This window comes from Papio anubis, chromosome 13 (assembly GCF_008728515.1).
Source record: "Papio anubis isolate 15944 chromosome 13, Panubis1.0, whole genome shotgun sequence".
Taxonomy (NCBI): Eukaryota; Metazoa; Chordata; class Mammalia; order Primates; family Cercopithecidae; genus Papio; species Papio anubis.
This window is the reverse complement of record NC_044988.1, coordinates 105,662,304-105,688,846: the sequence shown is the minus strand read 5'-3', so window position 1 is coordinate 105,688,846 and position 26,543 is coordinate 105,662,304. Positions and strand designations below refer to the sequence as shown.

At 58.9% G+C, this 26,543-nt stretch overlaps 1 protein-coding gene across 6 annotated transcripts; it reads left to right on the top strand.

Moving 5' to 3' along the window:
* On the top strand, window positions 1-26,489 carry SNAPC4 (small nuclear RNA activating complex polypeptide 4). Of its 6 annotated transcripts, none has more exons than XM_017949472.3 (24): window positions 1-121; window positions 1,814-1,952; window positions 3,111-3,157; window positions 4,366-4,533; window positions 4,712-4,837; window positions 5,257-5,335; window positions 5,803-5,884; window positions 8,213-8,317; window positions 8,395-8,467; window positions 8,879-9,043; window positions 13,554-13,701; window positions 14,357-14,463; window positions 14,611-14,705; window positions 17,463-17,557; window positions 18,265-18,344; window positions 18,682-19,167; window positions 20,023-20,100; window positions 20,280-20,529; window positions 20,972-21,042; window positions 21,488-21,598; window positions 22,280-22,307; window positions 22,830-24,550; window positions 25,582-25,720; window positions 26,261-26,489. In XM_017949472.3, the coding sequence occupies exons 2-23, from the start codon at window positions 1,823-1,825 to the stop codon at window positions 25,711-25,713; spliced, it is 4,377 nt and encodes a 1,458-aa protein (XP_017804961.2). In that variant the 5' UTR covers window positions 1-121; window positions 1,814-1,822; the 3' UTR covers window positions 25,714-25,720; window positions 26,261-26,489. The 6 variants fall into 6 exon arrangements, with proteins under 6 accessions (XP_017804961.2, XP_017804959.2, XP_021782737.2 ...); XM_017949470.3 differs by having other exon boundaries at window positions 3,009-3,157; XM_021927045.2 differs by having other exon boundaries at window positions 3,009-3,157; window positions 20,007-20,100; window positions 20,323-20,529.
* Window positions 26,490-26,543: the final 54 nt, after the last annotated feature.

Here is a 26,543-nt window from a genome sequence, read left to right as displayed (position 1 = left end):
CTCAGGAGGCGGGACTTCCGGCGCGCGGCGCTCTTGTTCTGCAGCCGCCGGAAGCGTCGAGTCTGCGGTCGCCCGGGCGACGGCTGGGTCCGCGCGAGCAGGGAAGGTCTGCGCATAACAGGTAAGGCGCGGGTGGCGCTGGCATCTCCTGGGCTCTCCCCGCGGAGGGGGCGCTGTCCCGAGGAGCGAACATCCGAGGCCCGGGACGGGGGCGGGGCAGCGTCCAGAGTCGGGGAAACTGAGGCCCGGCGTGGCCCCGTCCGGCTGAGCCTGGGCGCGCGAGGATTCCGGGCCTGGGAGCCCCTCGGCTGCGAGCGGGCTGCGGCCCCCGCGGGCTCCGAGGAGGCGTCGGCGGGGCGGTCCCGGCTGCAGGGTGCCCGCGTGCGTCTCGGGGACTGCGCCGTCGATTCTGCGGTGGGCGAGCCTCGGAGGGGGTTTCCCCAGGTCCCGCAGCTAGCAGGAGGCGGAACTGGGCCTGGGCCGGGTCTGTCTCCCAAGCCGGTGCCTAAACGCCCATCGCCCTGGCGCTTCCTGGGGTTCCCTGGGCCAAGCCGAGTCTGAGTGGCGTCCCCGCAGCTGGGGCGGGAGGGACTGCCTGCTGCGTTCCGTTTTGGTGGGCAGCCCTCATGACCAGCCCTTGGGAGAGGGGTACGGGGAGAGGGACAGCCCCTGATGTCGGTGGCTCAGCACGTGTGACTTTGACCTCCTTCCTGCCGATCATTGCTCTTCTGAGCAACTCGGGGAGGGGAGGCAGCAGCCGCCTCTTGCGTGAGGCTTTCAGGGGAAAGCGTCTCCGCCGACCCGGAGGCTCTGAACCGGCCTGCGGTCGCTGCCAGCTCTGCTTCTGGCCAGCTGTTAGCCGAGTTTACAGGTTCACAAGCATTTCGGGCATAAACAAGGGGCTTCGTGAAGGAGTGAGGGGACCTGGGCTGCTGATGTGGCTAACGGTGCTGGCGGGTGGATGCTTTGGTTTTTGTTCCAGTTGGGCAGCGCCCCAGTCAGTGTCCAGCAGGGAGAGCCACCCCAAGGACAGGGGAGGGCGTTTCCCTTTGTTGTTGGGTGTTTTGGGCTCCCGGGTCTGTGCTAGTGATTCCTTTAGACGTTCTCTGCTGCTGCTTCATTCTCCTACTCTCTCTCTCTAGCGTCCTTCTTCCTTCAGACTTCCTAGACCACAGTTCCTAAGGAAAAAGCTTGACAGACATTTGTTCGGTCTCAGGCACTGCCACATTCCAGGGGCTGTTATGGATGCACAGAGAACAGCCAGCCTTGCCTTTGGGTTGCCTTTGAGAGCTTCCTTCCATGGGGGAAGTGCCTGTCACCTGGGCAGTCTCAGTGTGTGTCTCTGAATTTTTCTCAGATGCCCTCTGTGGTCTGGCTCTGTGCCATGGGAGAGCAGGATGGCCAAAGCGGGTCACGGGCTGTGTCCTTGCCCTGTAGTGACTTTGCCTCTGCACCCCACTGTTTCTATATTGGGTGCCCAGTTTCCGCGTGGCTTGGTGTGGGAGCCGAGACAGGACAGTGGGGCCTGCCCTGTTCGTCCACTCCCTGCCTGTGCTGGTTGCAGCCTCAGAGCAGGCGGGAGACGTTCTTGGGGCTTAGGCTCCTGGCAGAGCACATAGCAGGAGTTCGTGGGGTCTGAGGTTGCCACTCCAGGGCTCCCTGATTCTGGGCCTGGTCTGTTAATCTTTCTCTGGGGAGCCCAGTGCCCGCTGCCGAGCAGACTCTGCCATCCCCTGTGGGCAGGTGTGTGAAGGAGAATGGGATCCCAGCACAGTCTTGGTTTCTAACATCTTGGGGTGTGTTTTGGAGGCAGGCAGAAGTCATGGATGTAGATGCTGAAAGAGAGAAGATAACACAGGAGATCAAGGAGCTGGAAAGGATTTTAGATCCCAGCTCCGCGGGCACCCACGTGGAGGTCTCAGAATCAAGTCTCGAGTCAGATTCTGAAGCAGGTGAGCCCCTTGCACCTGGCCTCCTGGGGTCCTGGTGAGAACAGCTGGTCTGCTCCCTGGGTTCCTCTCAGGCACATTAGGGTGTGATGGTAGCTAGGTGTGGTCTCTCGGGCCTGTAACCCCAGGGACTCCGGAGGCTCAGGCGAGAGTATTGTTCGATCCCAGGAGTTCATGTCCAGCCTGGGCAACGCAGCAAGACCCTGCCTCTAAAAATAATAATAACAGTAATAAAACGATGGCTGGTACAGACCAGGCCCAATTTTTTGCCAACACCGGTGTTTGCCTGTACTCCGGCCAGAGAGCTTCTGACAGTTCCATGTTTGCTAGCCCCTGAGCCAGCTAGCTGTGTGTGTACCCTGGGCTCTAGACCTCCCAGGGTCTGGCCCTGGCCTCCTTGGGCCTGTGCAGGGCTTCTGGAGTGGACCATCCTGAGAGGAGAGGGCGAGCCTGGAGCTCACCCGATGGCAGCCTGGACAGTCCATGCCTGATGGTCACCACAGCCCACACCCCCAGCATCTCTGCTCCTCCCAGTGTGCTCCCCACCCCAATGTGCTCCCCACCCCAATGTGCTCCCCACCCCATGTGCTCCCCCCCCCCCAGCCTCCCCTCCCCACGTACTCCCCTCCCCACGTGCTCCCCTCCATGCTGCCTTTATCTTCTGAGCCTACCCCAACCCCACCAGCTGCTCCCTGACAGGATACCCCCCAGCCTTGTTTCCCGCCTCTCCCAGACCTAGGGCCTGCCTCTGAGGCACCCTGCTATCTTTCTCTGTGGTCAGGGCCTCTACGTCCGCGCCTTCCATCTGACTGGCGGAGCTCCCGAAGGACAGGTCCATTTTCTGCTAGGCTTTCTCCGTCTGTCTCTCCAGTGCGAGATAGCCTGTGCCGTCCAGTGAACGCTGTGTAGCTTTGTCCTGTGTGCCTGGAGTGCCCCAGTGTGTGGCCAGAGTCTTCTCTATCTAGCTAACCCAGCATGGTCCATTGCCCACCCAGCTGTCAGAGAGGGAAGGTCCGCTCATTGCAAGCCTCAGCCTGAGGCGCTCTCACCGCTTCACAGCCCCAGGCCCTCTCTCCTCTGCCCAAGAAGCAGTGGTGAGCTGCGCCCGCACGCCGACCCAGACGCTGGTCACCAACACTGTGTTGCTTGTGTTTCTGACAGAGTCACTGCCTTCTGAGGACTTGGACCCTGCCGATCCCCTGATCTCGGTAACTGCTGGCCTGATCTGGCTGTGCCACTGGGTCAGGCCTGCCAGCACCTTCCAAAGTGGCCTGGGAGGGGGTGTGGTTTGAATCCATATTGGTTTTTCTGCATTATGAAAATGATGCACGTTTGTATTAAAAAAAAAAATCAGAAAGCATTTGTCGTTGAAATTGTCCCCAGAAATAACCACTGTTAACAGCTTGGTGATCACACCCCTTGGCTTTTTTCTGAGCTCATGGCTGTATGCCTCCGTCTCCTGCGTGGCATCTGTCACTCATGGAAAGCTGTGAGTTGTGCACCTGGGTCCTGCCCCTCACGGCTCAACGCTCTGTGCCTCAGATTCCTGTGGGGCAGCAGGGACGTTTCCAGCACAAGTCAGCTAACACGAGCAGCTATACAAAAACTAGCTGGTGCAGTGGCACGTGGCTGTGGACCCAGCTACTTGGGTGGCTGAGGCGGGAGGATCACTTGAGCCCAGGAGGTCGAGGCTTCAGTGAGCTGTGATTGCACCACTGCCCTCCAGCCTGGGTGATGGAGTGAGACCCTCTCTCAAAAAAAAGAAAAATACACGAGCACCTAAACAGCACGTGGCAGCCGCTCTGTGAGGCCAGTCGTCGTTTTGTTAGCTGCCGTTTGTTTACGTTGGAAAAGGTTGGCGATTTGCTGCTTCCTTTTTCCACGGAGTTAGTAGGTACTGAGTCGCCTCACGTTAGCGTGGCCGTGTGGTCTGCCTGCTGTGGGTGAGCACCCTGCCGTAGCCCGTGGCGCCTCCCCGGTCCCGACGGGCGTTTTCAGCACGTCCACTTCCTGGCTCTGCGGAGACTTTCCTCCCACACACGCCTGCTCCCCGTGCTTCGCTGGCGATTCACACCACAGGGGCTCAGGGCAGAGTGCAGGGTTCACAAGGACGCCTGTGGTCCTGGAAAGCTCCTGCCTCGCAGCAGCCCCAGCCCTGGTGCATTCCAGGCAGGAGGCTCCACCTGCCGTGGATGAGGAAAGGCGCACACGGGCCACCTCGAGAGCAGCAGGCTCCGCTCCCAAATTCAGACGCCCTCCTGCTGCCCACCAGGGTCGCTTCCTGCTGCCACGTTGGGTGTTGCTATGCTGGAGCTGCCTCGGTGTCCCAGAGGCCCAGCGATGGGCGACTGGCTCCCGAGGACAGGGCAACATCCATGTCTCATCCCCTCACATGCCATTTCTTGCTCGTAACCAGGAAGAAGAAAGGTGGGGTGAAGCCAGCAATGACGAGGACGACCCCAAGGATAAAACCCTCCCTGAAGATCCGGAGACCTGCCTGCAGCTGAACATGGTCTACCAGGAGGTCATCCAAGAGAAGCTGGCTGAGGCCAACCTGTTGCTGGCCCAGAACCGGGAGCAGCAGGTGGGACGGGCCTCGGCCCCCGGTGTCCACGCCTCCCCACCCCCAGAGCCCCCCACAGCTGGACCTCCCAGGTCCAGGGCTCCCCAGCTTCCTGCCTCTCCTCTGCCCTGGGTCCCCTCCACAGGGAGAGTCGCTACTGCTGGTCCACAGAGGGGTCCCTGCCTTGTGTCTGTCACAGGAGGAGCTCATGAGGGATCTGGCTGGGTCCAAAGGCACTAAGGTGAAGGATGGCAGGAGCCTGCCCCCAAGCACATACATGGGGCACTTCATGAAGCCGTATTTCAAGGACAAGGTCACGGGTGTGGTGAGTGGCCCAGGCCCTGCTCTTGTCGGCAAGGCTCTGTGCACCGTGGGAAGGGCCCTTGTCCCCAAGTCCTGCTGCGGGAAGTCGTGAATTCCCATGAGTTCAAGATAACATTGGCCACCCTCCTTCAAACTGCCTCCTCCGTGGTGGGCAGGCTGCCCTCTGCTCTGCGCTGGGCTGCCCGGACTGCCCTGTGAAGCGATGAGCAAGCCCTCATGGAGGTGCCAGTGTTGCCGGTGCGAGGCCTGACCGCAGCAGGCCTCATGGATTGGCCGGTAGGGTTGCACCCGCCAGCCTCACAGTACGGGAAGGCAGGAGGCAGGGGGGCCCAAGTCCTTTTGTGGGCTCTGGGTGGATGTGCTGGGCCTGCAGGGAGCACACGTGGTCTGTGCCTGTGGTGATGCTGTGCACCCTGACAGGGGCCCCCTGCCAACGAGGACACACGAGAGAAGGCTGCCCAGGGGATCAAGGCTTTCGAGGAGCTCCTCGTGACCAAATGTAAGAGCCCCAGCTGGCCATGCGGCACCACTGAACTCAGGGGACCCCTCCCCACGGCCCTGCTTTCCCCAGTTTCTTAAGTTCTCAGACCTTTCTCTGTTGTGACCTCATGGCTCCTTCAGGCCTTGACCACTGGGACTGGCTCCTTGACCCCTGCCTTTTCACATTGAGCAGGTCCTTTCCAGAACGCCAGTCATGCGGGACGGGCCAGGCCACACCCTACCCTCTTACTCAGTCTCCCTGCCTTGTCTTGGGCCGTAAAGCCCTGGCAGCTCTGCCCGTGAGCTGGCGCCAAGCCTCGGGTGGAGCTATGTCGGCTGGGTGGAGGGGTCTCACCTGTGGGCCTGGTGTGCTGCTTACTCGCTGTGGGGCCCCCATCGCTGCCTGGGGAAAGTGTACACCGACCACGGGAGTGGGCCGTGGAGAGGATCCAGACCCTCAGTGATGGCACTGTGGCTTCTCCTCAGGGAAAAACTGGGAAAAGGCCTTGCTCCGAAAGTCAGTGGTGAGTGACCGCCTGCAGCGATTGCTTCAGCCCAAGTTACTGAAGTAAGTCTAAAAACGAAGGTCAAAACTGGCCTTCAGGCTGGGTGCAGGGTTCACGCCTGGAATTCTAGCACTTTGGGAGGCCAAGGCAGGAGGATCTCTTGAGCCCAGGAGTTCAAGCCCAGCCTGGGCAACATGATGAGACCCCATCTCTTCAAAAAGTAAAAAAAGTTAGCCGGGTGTGGTGGTGCACGCCTGTGGTCCCAGCTACTCGGGAGGCTGAGGTGGGAGGATCGACTGAGCCCAGGAGGTCAAGGCTGCAGTGAGCTGTGATTGTACCACTGCGTTCCAGCCTGGGCAACAGAGCCAGACCCTGTCTCAAAAACAAACAACCTTTCCCAGCCAACAGGAAAGTCAAGGCTGGCTGATGTGGGCTTGGTAGAGGTTCAGCTTAGCTGCGAGCCTGTTCTCCACAGCAGGTCCTGCCGACCCACGGAGAGATGCTGATGCCTGGACTTGATGCCCTTTCCCCCTCAAGGGGGCTTCCTCGTGGCCAGGCGGCTAAGCACAGGATCAGTCCACACGGCCACATTGAGGGGCGTGGCTCGGGGCGCGGGGTGGTCCACACGGCCACATTGAGGGGCGTGGCTCGGGGCGCGGGGTGGTCGCCACGGCCATGATGAGGGGCGTGGCTCGGGGCGCGGGGTGGTCACCATGGCCATGATGAGGGGCGTGGCTCGGGGCGCGGGGTGGTCACCACGGCCATGATGAGGGTTGTGGCTCGGGGGCGCGGGGTGGTCACCACGGCCATGATGAGGGGCGTGGCTCGGGCAGCTTCTCTTCTCTGGGTCTGTTTTTCCCCGTGCCTGAAACCTGGTGTGTGCTGATGGGGTGATATCATGTGACCAAAGCAAGGCACAGCACGGCCTTACTGTCCACACACCATAGAAGGCGCTGCTGTCCTGATAACTTTGGTCAAAGACAGAGCTGCTCCCAGAGACCCAGCATCACCTTGTTGGCCACTCCGTCAGCAGCACAGCGGGTCCCCACCTGTCTTCTGTGCGGCCACCATGAGCTCTCAAGGCAGAGGGGGTGCCTTTAGGATACAAGCTGCCAGGACATCTCTGGGCACTGAGAGGCTTTTGGCCAGGCCAGGGGTCCTGGGGCCTGCCTGCCAGCCGTGGCCTGATGGTCGGGGTTTTGCAGTAGCCAGTGGTGGAGTCTCTCCTCAGGCTTGGGGAGAGCTGGGTTTTCCTTCCTGGCCTGCTTGGGGGAGTGGTTCTTTACTGTGACTTCACAGCCTCCGGCCTCCTCACTGGGCACCAGTCAGGACATCTACCCATGGCTGTGTCTCTGTGCCAGGCACAGGCTGGGAGCTCAGCAACTGAGGCCCAGGAGGGCTGTACAGGCCTTGAGACATGGGGGGCCAGCATAAGCACAGGCTGGGGAGCTGGGGGCACTGAGGCTCCAGAGGGCTGTATGCAGGCTCTGAGACATGGGGGCCAGCAGGCAGGCACAGGCTGGGAGCTGGGGCACTGAGGCTCCAGAGGGCTGTATGGTGGCTCTGAGACATGGGGCCAGCAGGCAGGCACATGGGCTGGAGCTGGGGCACTGAGGTTCGGAGGGCTGTGGCTCTGAGACATGGGGGCCAGTAGGCAGGTATTGTAAGGTTGGGAGCTGGGGTAATGCCCGGAGGGCTAAAGGAATGGAGACATGGGGCAGGCATGGAAAGCTGGAGCCCGGAGGCTGGAGATATGGGGCACAGGTGGGAGCTGGGGCACTGAGGTCTCGAGGGCTGTACCTGAGACATGGGGGGCCAGCAGGCAGGCACAGGCTGGGAGCTGGGGCACTGAGGCCCGGAGGGCTGTATGCAGGCTCTGAGACATGGGGCCAGCAGGCAGGCACAGGCTGGGAGCTGGGGCACTGAGGCTCCAGAGGGCTGTATGCAGGCTCTTGAGACATGGGGCCAGCAGGCAGGCACAGGCTGGGAGCTGGGGCACTGAGGTTCTGGAGGGCTGTGGCGAGGCTCTGAGACATGGGGGCCAGCAGGCAGGCACAGGCTGGGAGCTGGGGCACTGAGGCTCCGGAGGGCTGTGGCGAGGCTCTGAGACATGGGGGCCAGCAGGCAGGCATAGGCTGGGAGCTGGGGCACTGAGGCTCCAGAGGGCTGTGGCGAGGCTCTGAGACATGGGGGCCAGCAGGCACTGCAGCCCTTCCCACCCCAGTGGCAGCCTGGAGGTGGGTGCTACAGCATCTTTCATGGGTGAGGAGGCTGAGGCAGGGAGGGTGAGGGAGGCTCGGAATCTCTGCTGAGCTCACACTCTTTGCTCTATACTGCGCAGACAACCCGTCCCCCACCAGCAGCCCTTCTGCCTCTGCTCTGCTTTGCAGGCTTGAGTACTTGCACCAGAAGCAGAGCAAAGTCTCCAATGAGATGGAGAAGCAGGCCCTGGAGAAGCAGGCCAGGGAAGCCGAGAAGGAGATCCAGGACATCAAGTGAGGAGGCCTCCCGGGAGGGCCCAGGGGAGCCCACAGGCCAGGCGTGGCGCCAATACCCTCATCCCTTCCTCCAGCCAGCTTCCGGAAGAGGCCTTGCTGGGAAACAGGCTGGACAGCCACGACTGGGAGAAGATTTCCAATATTAACGTAAGTCGGGGGCAGGTCTGAGCCCCAAGCAGCTCGCAGCGCAGCTCCCTGTAGCCCGGGTGCGGTTGGAATTGGGTGGTAGGGCCACACCCTCCCTGGCACAGGTTCCGCTGTGACCCCTGCCCACCCGGGTCAGGCACATGTCCGGCAGTTGGTAGTGGTGAGTGGCCTCAGGGCTTTCCTGCTGGTGCATGGCCCCCTTTCTGAGACAGTCTGGAAGGCTCCCGGCGTTGCATTTGGAGCCAAGTCTACGTATTTGGCCGTGCCAGGCCTAGTGAGTTGGACAAAGATTCCGCTTACTCGCAGCCATGGAAGCCTCCAGCTGGCAGAGAGCAACAGGTCAGCCTGGAGCTGCATCTAGGGCGCCCTGGGGTCAGTGGCCTGCAAGGCTGAGTGTCTCTGTCCTTGCAGTTTGAAGGCAGCCGCAGCGCAGAGGAGATCCGGAAGTTCTGGCAGAACTCAGAGCACCCCAGCATCAACAAGCAGGAGTGGAGCGGGGAGGAGGTGGAACAGCTGCAGGCGATCGCGGCTGCACACGGCCACTTGGAGTGGCAGAAGATTGCAGAGGAGCTGGGGGTAAGGACCTGGCCTGGACCCCAGGGGCCAGGAGACCTGAGGGCGTGTGGGCCCTATAGCGGGAGGTGGCTGGACAGGTGCGGGGTCCTCAGTCCTCACTCGCCACCAGGTTTCTGTGTGTTGCCACCTCTAGGCTGTGGCCTTGGGGAAGGAGCCTGCCCAGCCCTCTCTGCCACTAGGCCGTTGCCGCAGCTCCCCTGGGCCTTCCTAGTCCTCCAGGTCTCCCCATACAGCGGTGCGTGCCCAGCGTACCGGAGTCTGTCTCCTTCCTTATTTCCCGTCTTCCTCTGTCTCCATCAGCCTCGGGAGTTTATTCTGTTGATGGTTCTAAGGGATGCTTTTTCCTAGTATGAGTTCTTGCCGCTTTTCTGGTTTCCTGAGTGAGGGCTCAGTTCTTCACTGACTTGGGTCTCTTGTCTTGATAACGAGGCTTGTTAGGCCACACCCTTCTGGGAGCAGCTTGGTGTGAACTCTTCTTTTCGTAGATTTCCAGAGTAGCTCTAGTTTCCATTTTTATTGCCTCTTTGGACCTAGGTTTATCTAGGAATGTATGTTTCCATTTTTAAATAGTTGGGTTCTTGGGAGTTCTTGTGGTGGTTCTTTATCTGAATTTGATTGGAACATGAACTAGGGGCATGATGTGTAAAATCTCCATCTTTCAAATATGTTACTTTTTTTATGGCAGAGCACCTGATTATAGTAAACCAAGCTAAACTTGCCAAAACTGTTTTAAAGAAAAAGGAGTATTCTCTGTAAGTAGGGCCTAATCTATATCAGCTATTAAATTGAGTTTGCCTTTAAAGATGTTTAATTCTGCCGGACGCAGTGACTCACCCCTGTAATCCCAGCACCTTGAGAGGCCGAGGCCAGTGGATCACCTGAGGTCTGGAATTCGAGACCAGTCTGACCAACATGAAGAAACCCCGTTTCTACTAAAAATACAAAATTAGCTGGGTGTGGTGGTGCATGCCTGTAGTCCCAGCTACTCGGGAGGCTGAGGCAGGAGAATCGTTTGAACCCAGGAGGGGGAAGTTGCAGTGAACTGACATAACGCCACTGCACTCCAGCCTGGCGACAGAGTGAGACTCCATCTCAAAAAAAAAAAAAAAATGTTTAATTCTGAAAAGTTATGTTGATGTCACTTGACTATGTCCTGACATCATAATATTAAAAATCAGTTTTCATTTTGGTGACTCGCATACCAAATCTGGGAGGCCCGAGCAGGTGGTGCGAAGAGGCGGAGACTAGGACCACCTCGACTGCTGGTGAGAGCATCTCTACTAAAATATAAAAAATGGCGGGTATGATGGCGAGCGTCCCCAGTTATAAGGGCTGAGGGGCGGAAAGGTAGTGAACCGGAAGGCCGAGCTTTACGCAATGGCGGAGATGCGGCATGCATAGTCTGGGCGACAGAGTAGAGACTACGTCTGTGAATAAATAAGCCAAGTACCTGTGGTATGGGGTTTTTTAATATATATTTTACTGCTGCATAGTTTGGTACACACAAGCTTTTTTAATCGGGGTCCTTTATTTTTGTTTTTATAATAATGGAACAGAAGTCTGGCGTGCAGGAAGTGGGGAGTTCGTTTATTAGGTGAATGTACCGCAATGGTGCACTGCTGGAAACGATCCATCGCAAGGTTCGGCCGTGGCCATTAACTCATTGGCTGCTGCGCTTTTTTTTTTGGTGGTCTATGCCAGTTGCTTAGGCTGGAGTCAGTGGCGATCTCGCTCACTGCAACCTCTGCCTGCTCCGGGTTCCAAGTGATTCTCCGCTCAGCCTCCCCATCTTTCGGGACTAGTCACCCCACCACCATACCTGGCCCAGTTTTTATTATTTTATTAGAAGACTCGAAGGTTTCACTGTATTAGTCAGGCGGTCTCAGGCTCCTGTTCTCCGTGATCCCTGGCAAACCTCCCAAAATGTGGGATTACGAGCATGAACCGCCAATGAATGCTGGCATGGCTCTTTTCCGTGATGCTCTCCTCCTTCCTTTTACCCCCCACTCTCTCCGCATAACGCGTAGCATTGTGGGCCTGGGTCGCCATGTTGCCGGGCTGATGCAGACTCCTGGCCTCAAACGCTCCTTCGCCATTACAAAGTGTTGGGATCACGGTGTGAACCCCATACCCAACCATAACTTTAAATGTTTTAGTTGGTTTTTTTTGAGACAGAGTCCAGCTCTATCCAGGCTGGACGCTGCAGTGCCACAATCTTGGCTCCCTCACCGGCCTCGCCTCCTGGTTTCAGTTCTCCTGCCTCCAGCCTCCTGAGTGGCGGGATTACAGGCACCATACTCAGCTAATTTTTATATTATTTTTAATAAAGGCGGGTTTCACCATGTTGGCCAGGGTCTCGCTCCTGACCTCTGAATCTGCCGCCCATGGCCTCCCAAAGTGCTGGATGCGTCAGCCACTGCACTGGCCGTGATATTATGTTACGCTGCACCGTTATGTGTTTTTAAAGATATTTATCTCTAACACCCTTATTCTTTTTTGAGCTTAATTCCATCTTCCTGGTGGCGTTGCCACTCTTGCTTTTTTTTTTACATTTTTGTCCCATCCCTGTATTTTCTTTTTTTTTTTTTGAAACGAGTCTGGCTCATGCGCCAGGCTGGAGTGCAGTGGCGCGATCTTGGCTCACTGCACAGCTCTGCCTCCGAGTTCACGCCATTCTGCCTCAGCCTCTCGAGTAGCTGGGACTACAGGCACCAGCCTGCCCCGGCTAATTTTTGTAATTTTAGTGGAGGCGGGGTTTCATCGTGTTAGCCAGGATGCCTGACCTGTGATCCTGCCCGTCTCGGCCTCCCAAGTGCTGGGATTACAGGCGTGAACCCACAGCCGGCCCATCCCTGGCCTCAGCCTTTTTAATGCGTATTCATTTCCAGGTGTGTTTATGAAAGCAGCGTGCATGGGAGTTTAGCTTCCCCGCCTGAGCAGCCTCTGGCTTTGTTGGGAGGTTGGGTGTTCCTGGTGCCCTCCCTGGCTCTGGTGTGTTGAGTCCATTTTACTTTGTGGCCTCTTTTCCTTCCACTCTGTCTTGCTGGTTTGCTGAAACCGTAAGTCCAGTTTTTCTCCTTGTGATTTTTGGGAATTCTGTCTTCCATCCATTAATGGCTTTTTCTCCTTGGAACACGTAGTCAGACATGCTTCTCCGTTAATATCAGAAAGCGCAACGCCGGCACTTTCCCCTGCCAGATTCTTTCTCCTTCCCGGGAAGTGTTTTTAGTCACTGTCAAAGCCAGGCTAAGGCCTCAGCAGCCTCCCTCCAGCCTCCCTCCAGCTCACTCCGGCCTCCTTCCAGCCTCACTCCAGCTCCCTTTGAGAGCTGCTGCTCTCAGCTCTCCCAGCAGGGCCCAGCTCTGAATCCCGCCCCACCCCCAGTCCTTTGCCTTCCAGATCCTTCGGCAGGCTTGGGATAGGTGTGAGAAGGGTCTCTCTTTCCATTGGGTGGGAAGCGCCAGCTTGAGTATAGGAGGACGGGTGAGGCCTCGAGTGTGTTGATGCTCCCAGAAGCGCTCCCGTGTGGGCTCGGGGGTGAGGTTCACGCATGTTGACTAGGATTGCCCTACAGCTCGTACACCCCGGGGTGGTGGTTTTGTTTGTGGTGAGTGAGTCTCAGATTGACCTGTGCTGTAGCGAGCTGGGAAGGACTTGGTGGGGAAGAAAGCCTTGGAAGCAAAACTCATAGTTCAGCAGCACCACGTCCAGCCCTGCGCACCCTCTGCCACCCAGCAGCTCACTTTCAGAGAACAGGGTTCAGGTAACACAAACCTCACAGCTCTGCGACACCGTGCCTAGCCCTGCGCGCCCTCTGCCACCCGCAGCTCACTTTCAGAGAACAGGGTTCAGGTAACACTCATCAGCTCTTGGAAAACCCCTTCCCATAAGGAGATGCATGAGGAAAAGATCTGGGCAGGTGGTCCACCGTGTGGACTGAGGGTGGGTTTGCTGAGCTGAGCCATGCAGGGAAGCTGGGAGAGTTATTTTGAGGCACTCCCTTCTGAGGGCGTCTCCTGAGACATGGACACCACACCAAGGGCTGTCCTGTACCTCCTCTACCCCACACCCCTCAGCTGTGAGATACCCTAGAGCTCGAGAAGGGAGAGAAGGTGCTAGCAGCTGCATTTAAAGAACATGCCACACACAGAGCAGTGCATCTCCCAGCCCTTGCCAAGCTGGGAGTTTCTGTTGAGTGAGTTGCAATGTGGTTTTGGAGTCGTATCAGTTACCTACTGTGAATTTTTTTTTAATATTTTCTTAAGTGAAGGTTTGATTCCTCTCACCTGGTCCTTCTTGGTCCTGTTTAGTGAGTGTAGTGTGTTCTTACTGCTACCGTGGGGTGCTCTCCATCAGCCCACAGGAGTCTGGGAGGAGGAGAGCTGGAGTCTGCAGAAGGGTCACTCCAGTGGCTCACGGGCCCATCTGTGCCCTGGGGCACTCTCAGAGCCAGATCTGGACATCCTGCCGCGCAGTAACACTCATTTGCTTTTGTTTGGGACTTGGGAAGACCAGCCGCAGCGCCTTCCAGTGCCTGCAGAAATTCCAGCAGCGGAACAAAGCTCTGAAACGCAAGGAGTGGACGGAGGAGGAGGACCGCATGCTCACGCAGCTGGTGCAGGAGATGCGTGTTGGCAGCCACATCCCCTACCGCAGAAGTGAGGCCCCTCCGCCCCGACGGCCCTCAGGCTGTCACAGGGCCCCGCATCAGGACACTGGAGGCTTGCAGGGAAAATTCACAGAGGCAACAAGACAGGCGAGGGCTTAGACAGTCCTGGCTATTCCACAGTTCGCTTCTTGGTGACTAAAGTGACTCTTTTTTTTTATTTTTATTTTTTGAGATGGAGTTTTGCTCTCGTTGCCCAGGATGGAGTACAATGCCATGATCTTGGCTCACCGCAACCTCCGCCTCCCGGGTTCAAGCGATTCTCGTGCCTCAGCCTCCCAAGTAGCTGGGATTCCAGGCATGCACTGCTATGCCTAGCTAATTTTGTATTTTTAGTAGAGACAGAGTTTCTCCATGTTGATCAGGCTGGTCTCGAACTCCTGACCTTAGGTGACCTGCTGGCCTCTGCCTCCCAAAGTGCTGGGATTACAGGCATGACGCCACTGCGCCTGGCCAAAGTAACTCTTTTCTGTGTGACCCATCTGGAGGGTGGGTGTCTCGGCCCCACGGAACCCCCTTGTCCTTAGCTGTCTACCGAACAGAGGGTGGGTGTCTCAGCCCCACAGGACCCCTGTGTCCCTAGCTGTCTACTGTATGGAGGGTGTGTGTCTCGGCCTCACAGGACCTCCCTGTCCCTCTGCCTCCAGTTGTCTACTATATGGAAGGGAGAGACTCCATGCAGCTGATTTACCGATGGACCAAGAGCTTGGACCCCGGCCTGAAGAAGGGGAACTGGGCCCCGGAGGAAGATGCTGTAAGTGTGCAGGCCCTAGGAGAGCTGGGCTCTGGGAGGGTAACGCGGCTGTGCTCAGCGGTGGTCCCTTCTCTGACTGGGTTTGGGGTGGGGAGGCTGTGGCCGTTCCTGCAGAGGCTTCACGTGTCTGCCTGTCCCTTCCTGCAGAAGTTGCTTCAAGCCGTTGCCAAATACGGGGAGCAGGATTGGTTTAAAATCCGGGAAGAGGTGCCAGGTAGGAGCGATGCCCAGTGCCGAGATCGGTGAGTCGCACAGCGCTGGGTGAGGGAGGGGCTGGTGTGGGTCCGTGGCGAGGTTCACTCTCGTGTAGGCTGTGGGCAGGCTGGGCGACGGCGGCCAGAAGTGATTTGCTGTCACAGGAGCAGGGCGCGGCCTGTGGGTGCTTGGTGTGCCAGGGTTGGCCCAGATAAGCTATTTTTTCCAACCCTGACTTCTTTATTGCTTGTTTGCCCAGAGCAAGGCACAGGCTCCACTTGAGACAACTCCCTGGGCAGCTTTTCCTGACCCTTGTTGTCTGACTTTTCTCAGACTGCGGATGGTCAGGACCCCGGCAGACAGCTGCAGCTCCCTCCTTTTCCTGCTTGTTGTCCTTTCAAAAGCAGCTTCATTGAGATAATTCACACACCATGCAGGGCGTTCATTTAAAGTGTATAGTTCAGAAGCTGGGTGCAGTGGCTCACGCCTGTAATCCCAGTACTTTGGGAGGCCAAGGCAGGTGGATCACTTGAGGCCAGGTCAACATGGCAAAACCCTGTCTCTACTCAAAATACAAACATTAAGTGGGCGTGGTAGCGGGCACCTGTAATCCCAGCTACTTGGGAGGCTGAGGCAGGAGAATCACTTGAGCCTGGGAGGCGGATGTTGAAGTAAGCTGAGATTGCGCTGCAGCACTCCAGCCTGGGTGACAGAGCAAGACTCTGTCTCAAGAAAATACAAATTAATTAATTAATTAAAATGAAGTGTAGAAGGCCGGGTTCAGGGGCTCACGCCTGTAATCCCAACACTTTGGGAGGCCGAGGCCAGCGGATCACCTGAGGTCAGGAGTTTGAGACCAGCCTGACCAACAAGGAGAAACCCCGTTTCTACTAAAAATACAAAATTAGCCGGGCGTGGTGGTGCATGCCAGTAATCCCAGCTCCTCGAGAGGCAGAGGCAGGAGAATCTCTTGAAACTGGGAGGCGGAGGTTGTAGTGAGCCGAGATCACGCCATTGCACTCCAGCCTGGGCGACAAGAGTGAAATTCCATCTCAAAACAAAATGAAGTGTAGAGGTCAGTGGTTTTTAGTATTTAGTATTCATTGAGCTGTGCAGCCATCATCACAATCAATTGTAAAACATTTCATCACCCCAAAAAGAAAGCCGTTCAACAACGAAAACAACCCAATCTAAACGCGGGCAAAGAACTTGAGTGGCCGTCTCTCCAAAGAAATGCACAGATGGCCAGTGAGCATGTGCAGTGATGCCCGGCGTCATGAGTCATTAGGGAAGTGCAAGTCAAAACCACACACACGTTGGGATGGCTCTTAATTTTTTTTTAAAAAGTCACTGTGTTGGCAAGGATGTCGAGAAATTGAAACCTTTGCGCATTGTAGAATGGTCCAGCCTCTGTGGAAAGCATGGCAGTTCCTCAGAGAGTTAAACATAGAATTACATCCCCAAGACTGATAAGCATAAAACCCAAAAGAATTGAAAGTAGGAACTCAGATACAACAATGTCCACAGCAGCAGCGTTCACAACAGTAAAAGGCCGGACACAGCCCAAGTGTTCATCAGCAGATGAGTGGAAAACAACATTTGCATACCAGGGAATATTATTCAGCCTTAAAAAGGGGTTGGCAGGACTCGGTGCCTCACGCCTATAGTCCCAGCAGTTTGGGAGGCCAAAGCGGACAGATCACGAGGTCAGGAGTTCAAGACCAGCCCGGCCAATATGGTAAAACCCTGTCTCTGCTAAAAATACAAAAACTAGCCACGCATGGTGGTGGGCACCTGTAATCCCAGCTACTCAGGAGGCTGAGGCAGGAGAATCGCTTGAACCTGGGAGGCAGAGCATGCAGTGAGCCGAGATCACGCCACACTGCACTCCAGCCTGAGCTACAGAGTGAGACTCCGTCTCAAAAAAAAAAAGGAGTGGGATTCTCATATAAACAACCACATTTCTGTAAATTCTGGTACAGTGTGGACGAACCCTGAAAGCATTCTGAACATTCGCTTGTACTTTTTTCCATAGATATCTGTTCATTTTTCTCAACTGTATCCTGTGAGGGAAATTGCTGGGGCAGTGGTAACGCTGTTTTTAACCTTTTGAGGAATGACCAGACTGTTTTCCAAGGGGCTGAACCATTCCGTATTCCCACTAGCAACCTATGAAGGTTCTGGTTTTCCACACTGTCACCAGCACTTGTGATCTGTGATTCTAGCCATCCTAGCAGGCGTGAAGTGGCGTCTTGTGGTTTTGACGTGCGCTTCCCTGTGGCCGATGTTAGTGGGTGTGAAGTGGCGTCTCGTGGTTTTGACGTGCGCTTCCCTGTGGGTGATGTTAGCGGGTGTGAAGTGGCGTCTCGTGGTTTTGACATGTGCTTCCCTGTGGCCAATGTGGAGGCTCTTTTCATGTGGTTGGTGACTGTTCATAGAAATAGATTTTTAGAGAAGTGTCTCTTTAAGTCCTTTGCTCATTTTTAACGTTACTTGTCTTGGTATTACTGACTTGTAAGAGTTCTTTGTATGTTTCGGATACAAGTCCTTTACCGGACACGTGATTTGCAAACGTTCTCTCCCAGCCTGTACGCGGTCTGCCTACTTTTTTGATGGTGTCCTTTGAGACACAAAAGCTTTACTTTTGATGAAGTCCACTTTCTCTATCGTTTTCTTTTGTTGATTGCACCTTTAGTGTCGTATCCAAGAAACCACTTTAGTGTCGTATCCAAGAAGAAGCTTGGGGCAGCGGTGGGTAGCATCTTAGCATCTAAAATGTTCTTTGCTTTTCATGTGACTTTCAGGTATCTCAGGAGATTACATTTCAGCTTGAAAAAGGGACGGTGGAATTTGAAAGAAGAGGAACAGTTAATTGAATTAATAGGAAAATACGGTGTTGGTAAGTTGTTGATAGTTTGTTCTTCTAGTTTCTTTTTTTTGTTGTTTTTTGTTTCTTGGAAAAGAGATCAAGATAAAGACAGAGCAATTTCTGTCATCCAGGCTGGGGTGTGGTGGCGCGACTATAGCCCACTGCAGCCTCAAACTTTTGGGCTCAAGCCATCCTCCTGCCTCAGCCTCCCAAGTAGCTGGAATTGCAGGTGTGTGCCACCACACCCAGTGAGCTGTGTTTTATAGCTAAGTCTTTGCTTATATTTGCAATGTCTCCTTAGAGTAAATCCTAGCTGTGGTATTGCCATGTTCAAGGACACACCAGATAGTACAGCTCTGCCCTGTGAGAGCAGCACCCGTGCTTCTCCCGCTGTCCCGCACTGTGTGAAGAGCATGAATCGTGGGAGATGGCTGGTGTAGAAGCCTTGGGGGGAGCAGATATGTGAGGGCTGTGTGTGCTTAGGGACGATTCTCCTTCTCAGTTACACGTTTGGCAGAACTTTCCTAAGGGGCTGAGCATCCAGTGAGAATCAGATGCTGCCAGATTGTCGGTGCCCAACGTGCCCGACATGCTTGACCCCTGGTTCTTGCCCAGTGTGAGGGTGCACCGGAGGCCCCACTCTGATGGGGCCCACAGCAAGTCTCCTGGGGAACAGCCAGCCTGTCTTGGGGAAGAATCTTTGGATGAAGCCATTTCATGGGGTTTGGCTTTTGTAGGTCACTGGGCAAAAATAGCTTCTGAACTGCCCCATCGGTCCGGCTCCCAGTGTCTGAGCAAGTGGAAGATCATGATGGGGGTGAGCCGTTCGCTCTTTCCTTGTCTGAAACCAGATCACAGCCTGGTCGACGGGGGTCCAGCAGGCAGGAGGAGGGGAGGGAGGTGGCGGGCAGGGAGACAGGAGCGGGCGGGGGGGCGGGGGGGGGGGGGGGGGGGGGGGCAGGTGGAGGGAAGGGGGGCGTTCGGTTTCTGGCCGTGGCATTTCTTCTGGGTGGCCAAGGGCAGAGGGAGACCTTGCCTCGGCAGTGGCTGCCCTTGACCCCAGAGGTGCCCCACTTGGGCCTCTCCCCAAAGGGCTGCCGTCATGGGTGATCTGGGGTCGCCAAGGCCTCTAAGTAGCCCTTTCCTCCCCTCAGAAGAAGCAGGGTCTCCGGAGGCGGCGGCGGAGGGCCCGTCACAGCATCCGGTGGAGCTCCAGCAGCAGCAGCAGCAGCAGCAGTGGCAGTGGCGGCAGCGGAAGGGGCAGCAGCAGCAGCAGTGAGGAGGAGGAGCCAGAGCCAGAGCAGGCACAGGCTGGGGAGGGTGACAGAGCGCTGCTGTCCCCACAGTATGTGGTCCCGGACATGGATCTGTGGGTTCCTGCCAGGCAGAGCACCAGCCAGCCATGGAGAGGAGGGGCAGAGGCCTGGCTGGGAGGCCACGCTGCCTCCCTCAGCCCCTCCAAGGGATCCAGTGCCAGCCAAGGTGGCAGCAAGGAAGCTTCCGCCACAGCCGCGGCTCCCGGAGAGGAGACGAGTGCAGTGCAGGCCCCTGCTACGGCCCACAGCCCTGTCCCGAGAGCTGCCCAGGCCTCCCACTCGGCAGACACTCACCCGGTGGGCGCAGAGAAGCAGGCCCTCGAGGTAGGCCCCGGCCCCGGTGCGCCATGGGAATGCACTTTCGTCACTGCTCACCAGGGCTGACGCTCAGGGATGGTGCAGCAGCAGGGTCCCCAGGGTTCGTGCACATCAGAACACGCTGCTTCTGGCTGAGCTCTGGAGAGCTGCGCGTGGTGGGGACTGTTGGGGAAGCCTCCATTTTTCCCGGTTCGTTGATTGTTTCAGGGATATGGCTGAATGGGCACTTGGACCTGGAGGCATCTCTGAAACGTTTTACCCCCAAGTCAGGGTTGGGGGGCAGAGGCGGCAGCGGGAGGAGCACCTCCTCCGTCCCCGTGAGCCTGTGCAGCTGGAGGCCCTCCCTGGGAAGGGCCTGTCCACCCACTTAGGACCAGCCTGGCTCGTGGTGCATCTGCCCGTCTTGGTTGGTCTTCACCATGTCAGGCCCTAGGTGCAGGCCCATCTCTGGCCGTGCCTGTGGGAGCAGTCAGAGTTGAACAGGCTCGTCTGTCCTGGGAGTTATTGGCGGGGACAGTGGACACTGAAGCTACTGGCAAAGCCAAGTGCATGGCACTCACTGCCGCACAGCCAGCATCTCCCTAGGCCAGGGCGTCACCTGGAAGGGCTGCTGCTGTCAGGCTGAGGAACTGACTAGTGGGTGTGGGACCCTGTTAGTGTCCCAGGAGCCAGGCCTTGCGGGGAGGCCCTGCCTGGGGACCCCACACTTCCCATGGTGGACGTTCCCATGAGGCAGAGCAGCTGTGCACAGGCACGCTTTGGAGCCTGCGTGAAGAGGCGGTTGCATGTGGGCGGTGAGGGGGAGGCCCCCGTGTGTCCCACACACCCCACGTGCCCCGCCTCAGGCCAGTTTCTCATCAGGGAGGGAGGCTGACAGTGCCTTTGGAGACCGTGCTGAGGGTGCTCAGGGCCAACACGGCTGCTCGGAGCCGCACACAGGTGAGGCCTGCCGCAGACACCTGCACCCACGCCACCACGCACCCCGCCCTGGTCTGAGTGATTCCTCTCCCCGCCAATCATGCCCTGACGGGGGTGGAGGGCAGCACTGGCCACCGGGCAGGGTCCACTCCAGGGGCTGAGCCTGGCCAGGGGCCCCAGGTGCCGCCTTCTCTTTACAGAAAGAGCAGCTGAGACAACCACCCCTGCCCACCTCGTCCCCAGGGGTCAGCTCCAGTGACAGCGTGGCCCGGTCTCATGTGCAGTGGCTACGGCACAGAGCCACCCAGAGTGGGCAGCGGCGCTGGAGACACGCTCTGCACCGGAGGCTCCTGAACCGCAGGCTGCTGCTGGCTGTGACCCCTTGGGTGGGGGACGTTGTCCTGCCCTGCACACAGGTGCCCCAGAGACCCGCCGCAGTGCAGACTCAAGGTATGGCCTGGGGCTCCTCTGGGAGCCTTCTGGGGGCCGGGGTGAGGGTGACGAGTACATCCAGCCTAGCAGACGGTGGTCACTTGGGGAAGTGGCCTCAGCAGGGGAGTCTTTTTGGGGTGGGCCCATCCCTGAAGGTTTTCAGAACACCCAGTCAGAGCCAGCCCTCCCTCCCTGCCCCACCACTCTTCCTGGGCCAAGCACGTGGCAGCTGAACTAACACTGTTTTGTGTGGTGACAGGGCTCAGAGGGCCCACCCTTGTCCAGCCGTGGCTGTGGGGTGCTGGTTCCAAGGCTTGCCTCCCACACTGGCCTGGCTCCCAGTCTTGAGGGCTCCCAGAGCCTCCTCGAAAGGCCCGTGGGAGCTGGAGCTGCTGTCTACCTGTCCCCCTGTGCCCGTGGGCGCTGGGGCTGCTTTCCACTTCTCCCCCTGTGCCCGCAGCGGATGGCCTCAGGGAGCAGCTGCAGCAGGCCCGCCTGGCCAGCACCCCTGTGTTCACCCTGTTTACCCAGGTAAGCTACCTGGGCAGAGCTTCGTTTTCCTTGGCCTTGTAAAAAGTTCTTGGTGAAGTTTCGAAATCTGCAGTAGATTCATTCCTTAAAGTCTAGTTATCTAAAGTTTTCTAGCCTTGAAAATGCACTTTCCATGCCTTACACTGTTAGCAAGTGAACGTGGAAGGGGTGCCAGCTACAGCGTGCACTGTCCCCGACTAAACAGTGTCTGGGGAAGGGGGTGCCCGGGGCCCCAGTATGAGTGGAAGATGCCAGGGAAGGAGAGCAGGCCTGGGGCTCATGGGAGGCCCTCCTGGATGTCTACAGCCTCACTGCCTCCCCCGCGTCTGCATCAGACGGGAGGCTGGCACAGCCTCAGGGCTGTCCCGGGCTCTGCCTGGGCCTCTGGAGCTTCTGAGCTGCTACCGAAAGCAGCTGCGGTGAGGCCGCCTCCCGTGTCTCTCAGCTGTTCCAGATCGATACTGCCGGCTGCTTGGAGGTCGTCCGAGAGAGGAAGGCCCTGCCGCCCAGGCTGCCCCAGGCTGGTGCTCGGGACCCACCAGTGCATCTTCTGCAGGTAGCAGACGCTCGGGGTGAGAAGTGAGGGTGACCCCTGCCTGCCCCACCCGCTCCGCCGTAACCCCTTGGGGAGGCATCTGTACTTCCCACCTCAGAGGACGCAGCCCTGAGAGGCCGGGGGAGGTCAGGCAGGTGCAGGTCGGGGCTGACACTGGGGCCCACGTGCCTGTGTTCCCCCATAGCCCTGCCGGGTGGTCATGAACATGGGCGGTCTGCTGGGGGTGCCTGGTTCTTGCCTTTCTGCTCCAGAAACCAAACTCACACAAGTTCAGCGAGGCCTCACCCCGAGCCCCGTCACCTGGGGGTGCAGTGACAAAGCAGTGTCACTCACTGGAGGAGCAGGGACAGCAGTGGGGTACCCCTGGGCCTCCAGCTCCCAGCCCCCTGCCTCTCCTTGTGGACCCCACCCTGTCCCCAACCCCCCGGAAGAGCTCTCAAAGGCGCCCTTGGGAGGAGCTGCACTGAGGGGGTGCACGAGGCCAGGCCTTTGCCTGCTGTGCCACACGCTTGGCTGCTCCTGTGGCCCCGGAGTTCCTGCAGAGGCGTGTGGGAGGCCAGCAGCAGCCCTTGGGGCCTCGTCCCCATTTCAGGGAGTGGCAGGGGACAGCCCAAATGCTAGGAGAGGTGGTCCAGGCCCGCGAAGGACATCTGAGCTGCTGACTCTCCTCTCCTTTTCCAGGCGCCCTCAAGTGCTCAGAGCACCCCAGGTAACCCTCTGCTTCTCTGCCCTGGTGGGGAAGAGGTCTCTCCTGGCCCTGGCTTTCACCTGCAGCCCCCAAGCAGCACAGCCTGTGGCCCCTGGTGACAGAGATCCCTCGAGTCCCACCACAGGGATGAGAGTCTGGCTGGGCCAGCTTGGAGCTCCTTGGGCCCCCCTTGCAGCCCTGAGGCTTCCTCAGCATGGGGCCCGGAGGCAGGGGTCGTCTCGAGCGAGGGTCCGCCCATGCCCAACGCCGGCAGCATCGGGCAAGGCCTGGGCTCCCAGCTGGTCTCAGCCAGCATAATTGGCTGGGCTTCCCAGAGTGCCCACTGCCCTGGTTTTGACCGGAGCGTTGGGGTCTGGGGTAGCTACTGTGACTCAGGAGACCCAGGACATGCCACTTGACCCCTTCTTGGCTCAAGACCCTAGACTCCTCATGGGATCCCTCCTGATGAGGGGATGGCAGCGAGGGGCTGTCCCTGGGTCAGATGCCTGGGGCTCATCAAGTGTGGGTCTTTCCTCCCCACAGGCCACCTCTTCCCAAATGTGCCAGCTCAAGAAGCCTCAAAGAGTGCCAGCCACAAAGGGAGCCGAAGACTGGCATCCAGCCAGGTGGAGGGCACCCTACCCCAGGCGTCCCCACTGGCTCCGACTGGCCCCCGGCCCAAGCCCAAGACTGTGTCAGAGCTGCTTCAGGAGAAGCGGCTTCAGGAGAAGCGGCTTCAGGAGGCCCGTGCCAGGGAGGCCGCCCGGGGCCCAGTGGTGCTCCCGTCCCACCTGCTGGTCTCCTCGCCTGTGATCCTCCAGCCCCCTCTACCGCACACCCCACACGGCCGCCCAGCCCTGGGTCCCACTGTCTCAAATGTTCCACTCTCGGGGCCTGGGACCCCCGCAGAAGCCAAGCCTGGCACTTCAGGCTCCTGGCAGGAGGCTGGGCCTTCAGCCAAGGACAAGAGACTCTCCACCATGCAAGCCCTGCCCCTCGCTCCTGCCTTCACAGGGCCCGAGGGCACAGCCCCTGCTGCTTCCGGAGCCCCTGGCCTGGGCCCCAGCCAGGTCTCTGTGAGCTGCCCTGGGGGCGGTCTCGGACAGTCGCAGGCCCCCACTGCATCCCGGAAGCAGAGCCTGCCTGAGGCATCACCCTTTCTCCCTGCAGTCCCCAGCCCCACCCCACTGCCTATCCAGCCCCTCAGCCTGACGCATGTAGGAGGGCCACGTGTGGCGGCCAGTGTCCCCCTGCCTGTCACCTGGGTGCTCACAGCCCAGGGGCTTCTCCCTGTTCCTGTGCCAGCTGTGGTGGGCCTTTCCAGTCCAGCAGGGACGCCTGGCCCCACAGGGCTGGTGGCCACTCTGCTGCCTCCCCTGACGGAAGCTCAGGCGGCCCAGGGCCCCGGGGCCCCAGCGTTGAGTAGCTCTTGGCAGCCCCCAGCCAATGTGAACTCAGGACCAGAGCCTTCCTGCAGGACAGTCCCCCCAGCCCCTCCCACACACGCCGCCTCCCGAAGTCCTGCAGAAGTGGATGCCAGTGTGGCTGTTGTCCCTGGAGAGGCCCAGGTGGCCAGGGAGATACCTGCACCCAGGACGTCCTCCCAGGCTGACCCCCCTGAAGCAGAACCCCCCTTGCCCAGGAGGCTGCCACCCCTTGGTGGTGTCATTCCAGCAAGTGAGCCAGGGGGGACGCTGGGGTCCCCCTCAGGAACACAAGAGCCCAAGGGGCCTCTGGACCTGGAGAAGCCATCCCTGCCCCAGGCTGGGCCTGAGAAGGGGGTCCTGGACCTGGGCCTGCTGTCCCAGGAGGCTGAGGCGGCCACACAGCAGTGGCTGGGGGGCCAGCGTGGGGTGCGGGTACGTCTTCTGGGAAGCAGACTGCCCTACCAGCCCCCGGCCCTGTGCAGCCTTCGAGCACTGTCCAGCCTCCTGCTCCACAAGAAGGCCCTGGAGCACAAGGCCGCCTCCCTGGTGGCAGGGGGCGAGGCTGAGCGGCCGGCTGGAGCGCTACAAGCCTCACTGGGGCTGGTGCGGGGGCAGCTCCGGGACAACCCAGCCTACCTCCTGTTGCGGGCACGGTTCCTGGCAACCTTCACCCTCCCTGCGCTCCTGGCCACCCTGGCCCCCCATGGTATCCGCACCACCCTCTCAGCAGCCTCGATAGCAGGCTCCGAGAGTGAGGATGAGGACCTCCTGAGCGAGCTGGAACTCGCAGACAGGGACGGGCAGCCGGGCTGCACGGCGGCCACACGCCACATTCAGGTAAGGGGCGCACCCGGCCCCACTTCCCCACGCAGGCGGCGGTCCCTGGGGCACCCTTGCCTGCCTACAGCGGTGGGGTGGGGGCCGGTAGAAGTTGTGGGCAGGAAGGCTGGCTGCTGGGTGTCTCAGGAGGAGGAAGCTGGCTCTTGGCCTGCCCAGTTGCGTGTAGATTCTGCAGAAGTGGCCTCCCTTTGGGGCAGTGTGGAAAAGAGAAGAGAGGCCTCATTCTCGTGCAGGAGCCCCTGGCTATCCTGGTGCTGCCCAGCCAGGTGGCCTTGTCAGTGAGAAGCTCTGGGACGGACGCTGACCCAGCTCTGAGCAGGGTGGGCCACGGGCACAGTGGAGGGTAGTGGCTGTGTTTGTCCCTGGATTTCTGGGGTCCCAAAAGTCCCTCTCAGCTGTCACCTCTCTCAGTATCCTTGGGAAGAGTTTTCCAAGCTCTGTAGGCAAAACCATGCTCGGAACCCTGAAGGAGAAAGCGCGTGGATGGGGCCCCCAGAGAGGCCTTCTCACCTGGTGCCAGGGTGCCCACTTGCTGCAGCCGGCGGCCGGCCTCCCTGAGAAACCGCCAGGCAGGCAGCCTCAGCTTGAACCTGTGGGCCTGTCGTAGGGAATGTGGCAGGCCTTCCATCTCTCCCCAGGGTTGTGCTTCACAAGTCACTAGGCTGAAGTGAGGGAGGAAGCAATGCCTGAGAGTGGGCGGAGGACCCCGGCCAGCCAGGGGAAGAAGCCCCCCGTGCCACATCCGTGTACAGCCTCCTGCCCTGCCGGGGTGTGATGGCCGCCCCATGGGGGAGCAGGAGGCCTGCCAGAGGGATGGCTAGACGGGGTCCGAGCCCCTGAGGGAGGGAGAGCACAGTCATGTGTGGCCCCAGGAGTGCCTGGAGCAGCTCCTGCCCAAGCTGAGGGTGCCCGGTCCCAAGTGGTACACTCGCCCACAGGACCCCTTCTCACTCCCTGTCCCTTCCTCGCCCATCATGGCGCGGGGGATGGGGGTCACTCTGGTCCCCACTGCCTGGATTTTGTTTCAGGGACCCCCAGACTCTGGTAGATGCTCTGCCGCCTCCTGCCTGGATGCTTTTAATGACCTTGATGTTGACGACCTTGATGTGCTCAGAACCCGGCATGCCAGGCACACCCGGAAGCGGAGGCGGCTGGTGTGAGCAGCAGGTGAGTCCTGAGTGGAGAGGCCGCTGCCCTACGGCCCAGGGGACAGAGTGGTCCAGACAGGGGGTCTTGCCTCTGCTTGGCCTTCAGCGCCCACAGCAGCTGTGCTGGGTTAGGTGGGCAGGTCCTGGGTCATGGAGGCCCTCCAGGGGGAGAAGCATTTAACCCACATCCTTCCTGCTGGCCACCCGTGCCTCGGGCCTTGGCACCACTGCGCCCCTGACCACAGGTTCATTCCCTACCTTTGTTGGGGTCTGGGCTCCTCCCTGGCCGCTGTGCTCTGGCAGTGCCCGGTTCCCGTGCATTGCTCCGTCGTCTCCCCACCATCACCAACCACAGCCCACCGGGCTGACTTTTCACTGCTGGGGCCCTGGTGCCCAGACAGCAGGTGGCCTGGCCCTTGGCACATGTGGGTCAGGTTCACCAAGCAGACCAAGAGTGACTGGCGCTGGGGTGGCCTTGGTTCCTGTCTGTCTGTCCTAGCACTGCTTGGGGTCTGGCTGGGATCAAGGGCACCCCATCATCTGGGTGTTCTTGTTCCAGGACAAGCACGCCTCAGAAGCCCGTGGCCCTGCTGACGAGAAACAGCCCATACCCAGCCTGCGAGAGAGGCAGCCAGGGGCCAGGTATCTGCTGGCCACCCACCGACCAGGTCCGCAGTGAACAGAGGCAGGCCTGCCAACTGACCGTGTGGCACGGGGCACAGCTGTTCCCCAAGTGCACACCTGAACACTTGGAGGAGTAAAGTTCTGTTTTTAATTGTGGAGCCGGACACAGGCTGTTGTGGTTTTATTGTCCTGAGATACTGGGCAGTGTACAGGGATCC

What these genes read in the sequence shown, in the direction of transcription:
- SNAPC4 (XM_017949470.3), top strand. Translation starts at nt 1,823, where the DNA reads ATGGATGTAGATGCTGAAAGAGAGAAGATAACACAGGAGATCAAGGAG. An exon ending in CTGCCGATCCCCTGATCTCG is followed by an intron (nt 3,158 to 4,365) that starts GTAACTGCTGGC and finishes GCTCGTAACCAG; the next exon opens with GAAGAAGAAAGGTGGGGTGA. An exon ending in AATAGGAAAATACGGTGTTG is followed by an intron (nt 17,558 to 18,264) that starts GTAAGTTGTTGA and finishes TGGCTTTTGTAG; the next exon opens with GTCACTGGGCAAAAATAGCT.